The sequence below is a fragment of the Panthera uncia genome, chromosome D2 (genome assembly GCF_023721935.1).
Source record: "Panthera uncia isolate 11264 chromosome D2, Puncia_PCG_1.0, whole genome shotgun sequence".
Taxonomy (NCBI): Eukaryota; Metazoa; Chordata; class Mammalia; order Carnivora; family Felidae; genus Panthera; species Panthera uncia.
Window position 1 is genome coordinate 13,651,761 of NC_064818.1, and position 11,780 is coordinate 13,663,540.

An 11,780-nucleotide genomic window follows, 5' to 3' on the forward strand; every position below is an offset into this window, starting at 1 on the left:
TTCACCTTTTGAGGAATATTTTACTGGATATAAAATTCTGGTTTGACGGGTCTTTTCTTTTAGCAATTTAAAAATACTGCATTTGCTTCTGGCTGCCATTAGAATTCTCTGGTAATTCCAAGTGTTCTTTGCGTAGGTAATAACACTGTTTTTCTCTGCTTTCAAGGTTGTTTCTTTGTCTTTAGTTTTCAGCAGTTTGTTTATACTCTATCATATTGCATATGATTTATTTTATTTTGTTGGTCTGTTTTCAAGTTCACAAACTCTTTTTTCTTGCATCTCCTTTCTGTTATTGTTCCCATCCAGTGAGTTTTTAAAGTTACAGTAATTGTACTTTTCAACTACAAAATTCCTGTTTGGTTTTTGTGTATATCTTACATTTCTTTGCTGAGACTTTCTATTTTCCCATAAGTTTCCAGAGGGTGTATTGATTGATTGTTGAAGCATTTTATCATTAGCTGCTTGGGAGTCTTTGTCAGATTATTCTAGAGTCTGCATCATCTTGTTGGCTTTTGTAGATTGTCTTTTCCCTCGTGGGGTAGGAACTTCCTGATGCTTCATGTGCCCTCTTGTTTTGGATCGTATCCTAGAGATTTTGAATATCGTGTTAGGAGACTCTGGGTCTTGTTTACATCCTGTGGAGAACGTTGATATTCTTGTGTCGATGACAGTCAGCTTCAGGTTCAGCCCCAATTCCTGATGTCCCATCTTCTGTGCACGTTCGTTCTGCTGTCACTTTTGTTTTCCGATCCTTTGTGGTGTGGTCTTGACCTTGACATGTGATCCTCCCAGTGGCCAGTCTGGGACGTGGGCAGCTGTCTCTCTGTTAGTTGAGTTCCGAAAGTCTTTGGGATGCTGCTTAGTAGCCGGTCCATGCAGGGCAGCTCGGGGGGAGCCCAGCAGTTCACAGACCACTTTCTGGGGCTATTTACCTGAGTACCTCTCTCTCAGGAATCTCCTAAGGACTCATTGTCTGCTCCTCTGGGGTTCCCCCCTTTTCATTCTCTGATGAGAAAGTTAGGGCCCATCAGGCTGCCTGCTTTCTTGACTGCTCCTGCACGTGGTTCCAGTCTGCAGGAAGACCAAGGTCACTGTGTTTGGTGTTACTGCTTTCTGAATCCTCCCACTACTTTCTACCTTGTAGAGTCTCCACATAGCTGCTCAGTTATTCAGTCTGGGTTTTATAGTGAGAGAGGCTGGTGTGTCCCTGTTCCATCTTATCCAGAACTAAAACTCCTAAATGAGTTTTAAGGTGAATTGAAGATTTCCCCATAATACTAATGACTGTTGTTTTATTGGAATTCAGTTTTGGTTAGTGATTCACTCACGTGCTTAACATAGATGTACTTTTACTAGAAAATCTGGCATTTTTCTTGTACCGAGGAACTTAACATCTGTCATTCAGCTGCACACTTTTTTTCCTGTACAGATGAGGTGTTTACTCTTCTTCAGAACTTTGTCATGTCTACTGCAGAGAGCATTTCTGAATTTATTCTTCGACGGCTTACCATGAATGAACTGAGCAGTGTAAGTATTCCTAGGAGTCACTTTTCATTCTTTTCGTCAATATTTGAGTGATTACTTACTGGCAGGCACTGTATTAAATCGAGAAAACTAATGTGATGGTTTCTGGAGAAGACACCTTTGGAAGCAGAAAAAAACACAAGCTTCGGAGTCTCCTCCTTACTTTCATTCCATCTGAGTCATAACCAAGTCCTTGGGAAAGTTATGTAGCTTTTCTGAGCCTTAGTTTCCTCATCTGCAAGATGGAGATAATACATCTACTTCCAGGGGCTAGGGAGTTTTGCATGGTGCAACATATCTGGAATATTTAGCATATTCGGTGTGTATTTGGTTCGTAGGATCCAGAGATTCTGATTTGGGATGTTTGGGGTGGGACCAGGTAATAGTCCATGTATGTTTCCAAAGCTCTGCAAGTGATTCTGAAACACAGAGTAGAAAGCAGTCAGTTCTGAGGTAAGCGTCCTCCTTACCTGCTCTGTCTCTATTCTCCACAGACTGTTTCTTCTAGGACAGCTGAGAAAAATAACACCTGAAACTAATATAACACTGTATGTTAACTATGCTGGAATTAAAAAAAAGGAAAGAAAGTAATTTCCCTTTTTCTTCAAGAATATTTTGAAAATGCCAATTCATGTAGGAATGCTTATTCTTCATTTTTTTTTTTTTTTGGTTGAAATCTCTAGGGATGAATGTTAAGGGTTTAGAATCAATAGATTGTGAACAAAGCGTGAAAATATGCTTATTTCACCTTTTCTTTAGAATACTCACTTAAGTACATTTGAAAGCCTCATGGGCAAGTGTGAAAATACAAAAAAGGCAAGTTTTATGCTGCAAGACCTGAATTGTTACGACAGGAAGGCAAAGATATATGGAGAAAAAGCCCGTTGGAGTGGGGGGGGGGGGAGTGTTTAGCTTTCTTCTTATTAAGCAGTTGCTCATAGTGGCATTGCTACACATATGTTCCGAAGAAGGCGGTTCATAAAGAAGTAACTCTTTGGGTTTGTTTTGCGTCAATATCACTTTATTACCACCAGTATTACATTATCTTTCTATTAGGGAAATTTTCAGACATACACAAAAGAAGTATAATGAGCCTCCATGTACCCGTTACAGAACATAACTGTTTTGGTTTGTTTGGAATTTAAAGCTAAAAATAGCTTTAAATGGGGAAGGACTAGGGGCGCCCGGGTGGCTCAGTTGGTTAAGCATCAGACTCTTGATTTCCACTCAGGTCACGATCTTGTGGTTTCATGAGTTCAAGCCCTAAGTCGGGCTCTGGGCTGTCAGCACAAAGCCCACTTGGGATTCTCTCTCTCTCTCTCTCTCTCTCTCGCTCTCGCTCTCGCTCTCGCTCTTGCTCTCGCGGTCTCTCTTGCTCTCTCTGCCCCTCCCCCACTTGCATTGTCTCTGTCTCTCAGAATAAACAAACTTTTAAAAGAAAAAGGGGCAAGGATTAATGTGATTTTATTTAACAACCAGCTTTCAGGGAAAAAAAAGACAGGTTCGTAGTATCACATCAGTTTCCATGGCTGATTTCGAGTTGCCTACGTGAGGCCGTGGAATCGGAGCGAGGGAGGACCCTCGCTCGGCTGCAGGCTGCTCCGGCGCACTGCCCCCCCTCAGGCACACTGCACCCCCCCCGGGGAACACTGCATCCCCCCAACGTGGGACCAGCAGCTGCCACACCTGAACCCATCTCCCGCCTTCCCGGGTTCCTGTAGAGCACAGCGGTCTGCACTGTTCCATCCGTTCAAGAACCTTACGGTTGTCCATCCCCTCTCTCCCTCCCTCCCTCCCTCTCGCTCTCTCCCCTCCCTCCCTCCTCTCTCTGTCTGTCTCTCTGTCTCTGTCTCTCTGTCTCTCTCTCTCTCTGTCTCTCTCTCTCTCGTATTTTCAGCCTCTCCTTGTCTCTTGGATTTTTTTTTCATGAGCACTGAAACAACTTAAGAGCCCCTCATCTTAAAGACCCTCTCAATTCCACGGTCCCTTCAGTTTTCCTCTCTTTGTCAGCTTGTTTATAAACACACCCTGCCACTCTGTTCTCTGATTTCTGCCTCTTCTGTCACACGGAAATAGCTGTCTCTAAAGTTGTCATAAACCAAATGGGTGCTTTTCAAGTCCTAGTTTCCTTGACTCCTCAGCCCCGCTGGACACATCAACCACTCCCCCCTGGAAACACCAGGCGTCCTCAGCATCTGTGACACCTTCCTGTCCTGGTTGTGGCCCCATCGCTCTGCCGTCACCCCCACTTCTGTTTGAACGTCCGTTCTCTACTACATAGACTTGAACGTCAGCACTTTTAGTGTTTTTTGTTTTGTTCTGTTTTGTTTTGAGAGAGAGAGAGAGAGAGAGAGAGAGAGCGCGCACGAGTGGGGGAGGGGCAGAGAGAGAGAGACACACACACAGAATCCGAAGCAGGCTCTAGGCTCTGAGCTGTCAGCACAGAGCCCAACACAGGGCTTGAACCTGTGAACCATGAGATCATGACCTGAGCTGAAGTCGGACGCTCAACCCACTGAGCCACCCCGGCACCCCTGAACATTGGCGCTTTTGTAAGGGTGGCCCGTGCCCTTATTTTCTCACGCTCCTCTGTTGAGGGAGGCCCTCTAGGCTGCACCCCCAGCTTTGGTGGTGCCAGGGACCCTACCTCTCTGTCTTCACCGCCAGCTGCTTTCCCCAGCCTACCGCCCCGTCACCCTAGCGCTCTTTGATGGCCCAGTTGCATCTGTCACACTTCAGCCATTCAGAACTGAAGCCCTCACCGTTCCCTTCTCAGTGAATGTACCACCGTCCGGCCAGTTTCTAAGAATCCTCCCTGGCACTCTGTCCCTCAGTCTCACCCCAGTGTCCCCGGTCTCCACCAGCTCCTGCAGCTGTTCCTTCCTGTCTGCCCCGGGGGCCCGGCCCTTGGAGTGCCTCACATGTGGTGGCTGCTCAGTAAAAACTGATTAAATGGATGAATTCTGTGCTTCCTGGTGTGGTGGAAGGCCTCCGAGGATATCATCCATAATGAGCACGGTAGTAATCGTCAGGCCCACCATTCGGGGCTCCTCCACTTAGCATACTTTCAGTTGTTTCAGAACCCCCGTGACGGGTGGACGTTACCCTCCGCATTTTGTGGATGAGGGATCAGGCCTGCGGAGGTTAGATCACGGGGCCGGTGGGTGGTAGAGCTGGACTGAAGCACGTGTCTACGAGTCTCAGATACAAGGCGTTCAGTTCCACCTCTCCTACACACCAGCCCTGAGATGCTGGGTGAGCCGCGTGTCCTCTCTGAAACTCAGTCATCGTCTTAGGGAGGTGGGACCGCAGCCTTCCTAGTGAGAACAGAGTGTCGCAATCTGCCTGAAACAAAGGCAGTTTCCTTGTTCTAGTTGTCATTATTTATGACGTGTTGGCCCTGGGACGCAAGAGTTGGTAGGACACAGTCTCTGCCTTCCAGGGTCTCGTGATCAGAGCGCCAGCAAGAGGAGTAAATGGTGACGTGTGCTGCAGTTGCGTTGAGTGCAGTCGCTGTGTCAGCACAGGGAAGGAAGTCTTCAGCTCTGCTCGGGGAGATTATGGAGGGCCTCTTGGAGGAGATGGCTTGTTTTCTCTTATTAGTATCTTGTTTTACTGCGTTTAAATAAGGTAATTTATTTTCTGTCTGAACTCTCACAGGTTGATGAAAACCACGAGCCCTGCGTGTTAACGTGTTTTGTTGTCTGTCTTAGGTTTCCGATCTGGATCGTTGCCATTTATACCTGACGGTATTAACTGAGCTTATAAATCTCCATTCGAAGGTCGGGTGGAAACGAGGCAACCCCATTTGGAGAGTTATTTCTCCTTTGAAAAATGCATCCATTCGGCATCTTCAAGAGATGGACCATGGACAGGTAATCCTTGATTCAGGGTGTATAATTCGGTTGAATGAGGCGTACGTAGAATACGTATTTGATTATCATACAATATTCTGACATGAAAAGTGTCCGCTGAAATTTAACTTTAACATAGTATCCTTTGTTCATAATATTTGATGAAGACTGGGACTCCTATCCTAATATTAGGTATATAACAAAGGCGTGGTGACTTCAGTCTTAAGACCATTTAGATACAGATTGTGGATTTGCACTGAGTCTTTGCCTCCATACCAACCAGTAAGGGACACGTTAATGTGTCTCAATGTATACAATATATGGTATGTGACATATAACATACATAATATCTGATATATGACATATAACGTGTACGAACATATCCAGCATCCCCCATCCTTGCCTCTCGACCTCATTGTCTGCCCTGGTCTTACACTGTTCCCCCTCTACTCCTCCCCCAACCAGTACCATTTTGCTGTAGTCACGCTAGGCCACCTCGTAGAGCTTCACGGACGACAAGCACACGCCACATCCTTCCCCATCTAGGCTTTCTGTCCGCTCCTTCCACTGACAATGCTTGTCAGTAATCTGCCTGGTCCTTATAGGGCCCAACTTGGGTCAGTGACTCATTTATTTACCTATTCTTTATGCCTCCATTGTAGTATTTGTCTTTCTTGTTTTGGGGATAACTTATGTGTATGTGTATTTTCCTCTAGATTTTAGTACCTATAAGCTTTTCTTAAACATGGCATAAAACTGATTCAATTTCTTCACTGGTTATGGGTCTGTTCAAGCTTTCTATTTCTTCCTGTTTGAGTTTTGGAAGTGTGTGGGTGTTTAGGAATTTGTCCATTTCTTCCAGGTGGTCTAGTTTGTTGGCATATAATTTTTCATAGTATCCCCTGATAATTGCTTGTATTTCTGAGGGATTGGTTATAATAATCCCATTTTCATTCATGATTTTATCTATTTGGGTCATCTCCCTTTTCTTTTTGAGAAGCCTGGCTAGAGGCTTATCAATTTTGTTTATTTTTACAAAAAACCAACTCTTGGTTTCATTGATCTGCTCTACAGTTTTTTAGATTCTATATTGTTTATTTCTGCTCTGATCTTTATTATTTCTCTTCTTCTGCTGGGTTTGGGGTGTCTTTGCTGTCCTGTTTCTGTTTCCTTTAGGTGTGCTGTTAGATTTTGTATTTAGGATTTTTCTTATATCTTGAGATAGGCCTGGATTGCAATGTAGTTTCCTCTCAGGACTGCCTTCGCTGCATCCCAAAGCATTTGGATTGTTGTATTTTCATTTTCATTTGTTTCCATATATTTTTTAATTTCTTCTCTAATTGCCTGGTTGACCCATTCATTCTTTAGTAGGGTGTTCTTTAACCTCCATGCTTTTGGAGGTTTTCCAGACTTTTTCTTGTGGTTGATTTCAAGCTTCATTGCATTGTGGTCTGAAAGTATGCATGGTATGATCTCAATTCTTGTATACTTATGAAGGGCTGTTTTGTGACCCAGTATGTGATCTATCTTGGAGAAGGTTCCATGTGCACTCGAGAAGAAAGTATATTCTGTTGCTTTGTGATGCAGAGTTCTGAATATATCTATCAAGTGCATCTGATCCAGTGTATCATTCAGGGCCCTTGTTTCTTTATTGATCCTGTGTCTAGATGATCTATCCAATGTTGTAAGCGGAGTATTAAAGTCCCCTGCAATTACCGTATTCTTATCAGTCCAGGACCAGATGGCTTCCCAGGGGAATTCTACCAGACATTTAAAGCAGAGATAATACCTATCTTCTCAAGCTATCCCAAAAAATAGAAAGGGAAGGAAAACTTCCAGACTTATTCTATGAAGCCAGCATTACTTTGATTCCTAAACCAGAGACCCAGTAAAAAAAGAGAATATCCCTGGCCAATATCCCTGATGAATATGGATGCAAAAATTCTCAATAAGATACTAGCAAATCGAATTCAAAAGCGTATAAAAAGAATCATTCACCATGATCAAGTGGGATTCATTCTTGGGCTGCAGGGCTGGTTCAACATTTGCAAATCAATCAATGTGATACATCACATTAATAAAAGAAAAGATAAGAACCATATGATCCTGTCAATCGATGCAGAAAAAGCATTTGACAAAATTCAGCATCGTTTCTTAATGAAAACCCTCAAGAAAGTCGGGATAGAAGGAACATACTTAAACATCATAAGTAGGCATTATGAAAAGCCCACAGCTAATATCATCCTCAATGGGGAAAAACTGAGAGCTTGCTCCCTGAGATCAGGAACACGACAGGGATGTCCACTCTCACCGCTGTTGTTTAACATAGTGTTGAAGGTTCTAGCATCAGCAATCAGACAACAAAAGGAAATCAAAGGCATCAAAATTGGCAAAGATGAAGTTAAGCTTTCACTTTTTGCAGATGACATGATATTATACGTGGAAAATCCGATGGACTCCACCAAAAGTCTGCCAGAACTGATACATGAATTCAGCAAAGTCACAGGATACAAAATCAATGTACAGAAATCAGTTGCATTCTTATACACTAATAATGAAGCAACAGAAAGACAAATAAAGAAACTGATCCCATTCACAATTGCACCAAGAATCATAAAATACCTAGGAATAAAGCTGACCAAAGATGTAAAAGATCTGTATGCTGAAAACTATAGAAAGCTTATGAGGGAAATTGAAGAAGATATAAAGAAACGGAAAAACATTCCGTGCTCATGGGTTGGAAGAATAAATATTGTTAAAATGTCAATACTACCCAAAGCTATGTACACATTCAGTGCAATCCCAATCAAAATTGCACCAGCATTCTTCTCGAAGCTAGAACAAGCAATCCTAAAATTCATATGGAACCACAAAAGGCCCCGAATAGCCAAAGTAATTTTAAAGAAGAAGACCAAAGCAGGAGGCATCACAATCCCAGACTTTAGCCTCTACTACAAAGCTGTAACCATCAAGACAGCATGATATTGGCGCAAAAACAGACACATAGACCAATGGAATAGAATAGAAACCCCAGAACTAGACCCACAAATGTATGGCCAACTAATCTTTGACAAAGCAGGAAAGAATATCCAATGGAAAAAAGACAGTCTCTTTAACAAATGGTGCTGGGAGAACTGGACAGCAATATGCAGAAGGATGAAACTAGACCACTTTCTTACATCATTCACAAAAATAAATTCAAAATGGATAAAGGATCTAAATATGAGACAGGAAACCATCAAAACCCTAGAGAACAAAGCAGGAAAAAACTTCTCTGACCTCAGCCGCAGCAATTTCTTACTTGGCACATCCCCGAAGGCAAGGGAATTAAAAGCCAAAATGAACTATTGGGACCTCATGAAGATAAAAAGCTTCTGCACAGCAAACAATCAACAAAACTAAAAGGCAACCAACAGAATGGGAAACGATATTTGCAAATGACATATTGGACAAAGGGCTAGTATCCAAAATCTATAAAGAGCTCACCAAACTCCACACCTGAAAAACAAATAATCCAGTGAAGAAATGGGCAGAAAACATGAATAGACACTTCTCTAAAGAAGACATCCAGATGGCCAACAGGCACATGAAAAGATGCTCGATGTCACTCCTCATCAGGGAAATACAAATCAAAACCACACTCAGATATCCCCTCACGCCAGTCAGAGTGGCTAAAATGAACAAAACAGGAGACTAAGATGCTGGAGAGGATGTGGAGAAACGGGAACCCTCTTGCACTGTTGGTGGGAATGCAAACTGGTACAGCCGCTTTGGAAAAGTGTGGAGGGTCCTCAAAAAATTAAAAATAGACCTACCCTATGACCCAGCAGTAGCACTGCTAGGAATATACCCAAGGGATACAGGAGTACTGATGCATAGGGGCACTTGTACCCCAATGTTTATAGCAGCACTCTCAACAATAGCCAAATTATGGAAAGAGCCTAAATGTCCATCAACTGATGAATGGATAAAGAAATTGTGGTTTATATACACAATGGAGTACTACGTGGCAATGAGAAAGAATGAAATATGGCCTTTTGTAGCAACGTGGATGGAACTGGAGAGTGTGATGCTAAGTGAAATAAGTCATACAGAGAAGGACAGATTCCATATGTTTTCATTCCTATGTGGATCCTGAGAAACTTAACAGAAGACCATGGGGGAGGGGAAGAAAAAAAAAATGGTTAGAGAGGGAGGGAGCCAAAACATAAGAGACTCCTAAAAACTGAGAACAAACTGAGGGTTTATGGGAGGTGGGAGGGAGGGGTGGATGGGTGATGGGTTTGAGGGCACCTGTTGGGATGAGCACTGAGTGTTGTATGGAAACCAATTTGACAATAAATTTCATTAAAAAAAAAAAAACCAACATGGCATAAAAAGGCGTAGTGGTTATGAGCACAGGCTTTGGGGTTAGACTTCCTAGATGTGGATCCTGTGTTTAACCTTGCTAGCTGTGTGACCTTGAGGAAGTTACTTAACGTCTCTGTGCCTCATTTACCACCACTGCAAAATGAGGGTTACAGAGTTGATCATGAGAGTTAAAGTGAGCTCATACATGCTAAGACTTTTGAACAGCGTCTGGCACACAGAAAGTCCAGGCTGCTAATTAAAACAGAGAATGTACATGATTGCTTTAGTAATGTAGTTTTTAAAGTTGTTTTTAAGAACTGTCCCAAAAGAAAATGATAAGGAAGCCTGATTAGTACTTCCACATCTTGTCCGGTATGTATTAATGCATTCGCACCGTGAGAGGACTTTGTGAGCTTTGAATGTAGACCAAAATCATGAACCCTATCACAGTGATTCTTAAAAGATGGCTTGTTTTAGTAATTCACTGAACTATGTTAAGGTTAACAGGGACCATACTGACTAAAAGTAACACTGAATTTTACTTCTTGTGGTGACAGTGTCGCTACGCACAATTTATCCGTAGAGATAGTGGATTTATTTTACGGGGGGTTGGGGGGGAGGAACGGAATGAGTAGCAGAGAGGTCCTCTCGGGCTGGTAGTATTGGGGAGCCCTCTTTCAGACTCTCGATGCAGCTGTTTTCCGTGTGTTGGGTTCTGGCCTGCACTCCTGGCTTCTGTGGTGGTGGTAATGGGTTTCCCGTCTCAGTGCGACGCCAGGCCGTGTTGGTTTCCTTCCTTTGCGCTCCTGCCCGTAGAGCATCAAGCGCTACCCGTGAAATCCTCCCATCTGTTTAACCGTCACAACACTGAAGGGTAGATTCTATTATTGTCCCCATTTTACAGGTGAGAAAGCTAAGGTGTGCCGTGTCCACAGGCAGGCCGGTATTGAGTTCAGAGCCGGGATTCAGACCTCTTCCCGGTGGTTCATGAGTAGCTCCTGGTCGCTGTGCCGTGTCCCCTCTCCCAAGGCAGCTAACAGCTGAGCGGAGGAATTATTTGCATGTACGCCTGGAGCCTTGTTTCCCTTCACACACTCCAGCCAGACAGTGAAAGCGAGACTCCCCCGTAGAAATGTGTCCGAATGCGTACGTGGGTAGGAAAAAGAAGGAGAAGTGCTGCTTCACGTATACTCGCGGGCTCTGTGTGCGGCTCATCCGTCACGGGACTGCTTCCAGGGACCCACCCCCCAAATCGAAGCGATCCAGTTGTCTTCTTAGTCGGAACTGCTGAATTTTTATTGCCACCTTACATTTGTTCACCGCCCATCCGTACGGAAGTGGCGAAGCGAACGGACCGAACCTGACGGGCGGGGTCGGGTTCCCTCTTGTTCTCACTGATGGGCGGTCGCCGGGAGGGGGACGGGAGGGTGTGCGGCGTCCATAGGCTGGGCTGTCGGGTCCTGCCTGGGTGGGACTGGCCTACGTGAAATAAGATTGTTCCGTTTCCCCCTCAGGAGCCCACGCTGGGCACGCAGGTCCAGAGGGTCATTAGCATGGCTGCCTTGGCCACGGTGTGTGAGGCCACCGACCGGACGCCGGAAGTGCAGCTCGGCTCTCTGGAGGCTGGGCCCACGGAGAGGTTCCTCTCCGCTCTCCCGCTCAATCACACGCTGCAGAAGCCCCACGCAGAGGAGGAGAGCAGGTAGGCGTGTGCACCCTGGAGGACAGCTGCTACACGAAGGGCGTCTTTCTGCTCACGTTTACAGTTTCAGTTTTGTTTTTAGTCATTGAGATAATGAGCGATGGCCCAACCTTATTTATCGGGGATGGGGATTTGGAGATGAGGCTGCGTTCAGGCTGAGCCCGTGTTCTCGCGTTACTCGTCTGTGTTACCGGAAACCCACTGACCCGACTGCACGCGGTTCTCAGTGAATCCCCTTAAAGTGAATGAAAACACCCACCTTCAGAGTTAGAAAACTGAGGTTTATGTGGTTCCCTTGCTTTTCGGTAGACGGGCTATTTAATAATGACTGTTGAATTTCTCCCCCCCCC

General features: G+C 44.5%; 1 protein-coding gene across 1 annotated transcript in view; it reads left to right on the forward strand.

Annotated features, from left to right (window-relative positions):
* Positions 1–11,780, forward strand: part of TARBP1 (TAR (HIV-1) RNA binding protein 1) — a 93,517-nt gene that overhangs the window by 39,085 nt on the left and 42,652 nt on the right. Inside the window, exons 14-17 of the mRNA XM_049645980.1 lie at positions 1,430–1,527; positions 2,284–2,340; positions 5,238–5,399; positions 11,243–11,430. Of these exons, the coding sequence (XP_049501937.1) occupies positions 1,430–1,527; positions 2,284–2,340; positions 5,238–5,399; positions 11,243–11,430 (505 nt within the window). The remainder of the gene's footprint in view (positions 1–1,429; positions 1,528–2,283; positions 2,341–5,237; positions 5,400–11,242; positions 11,431–11,780) is intronic.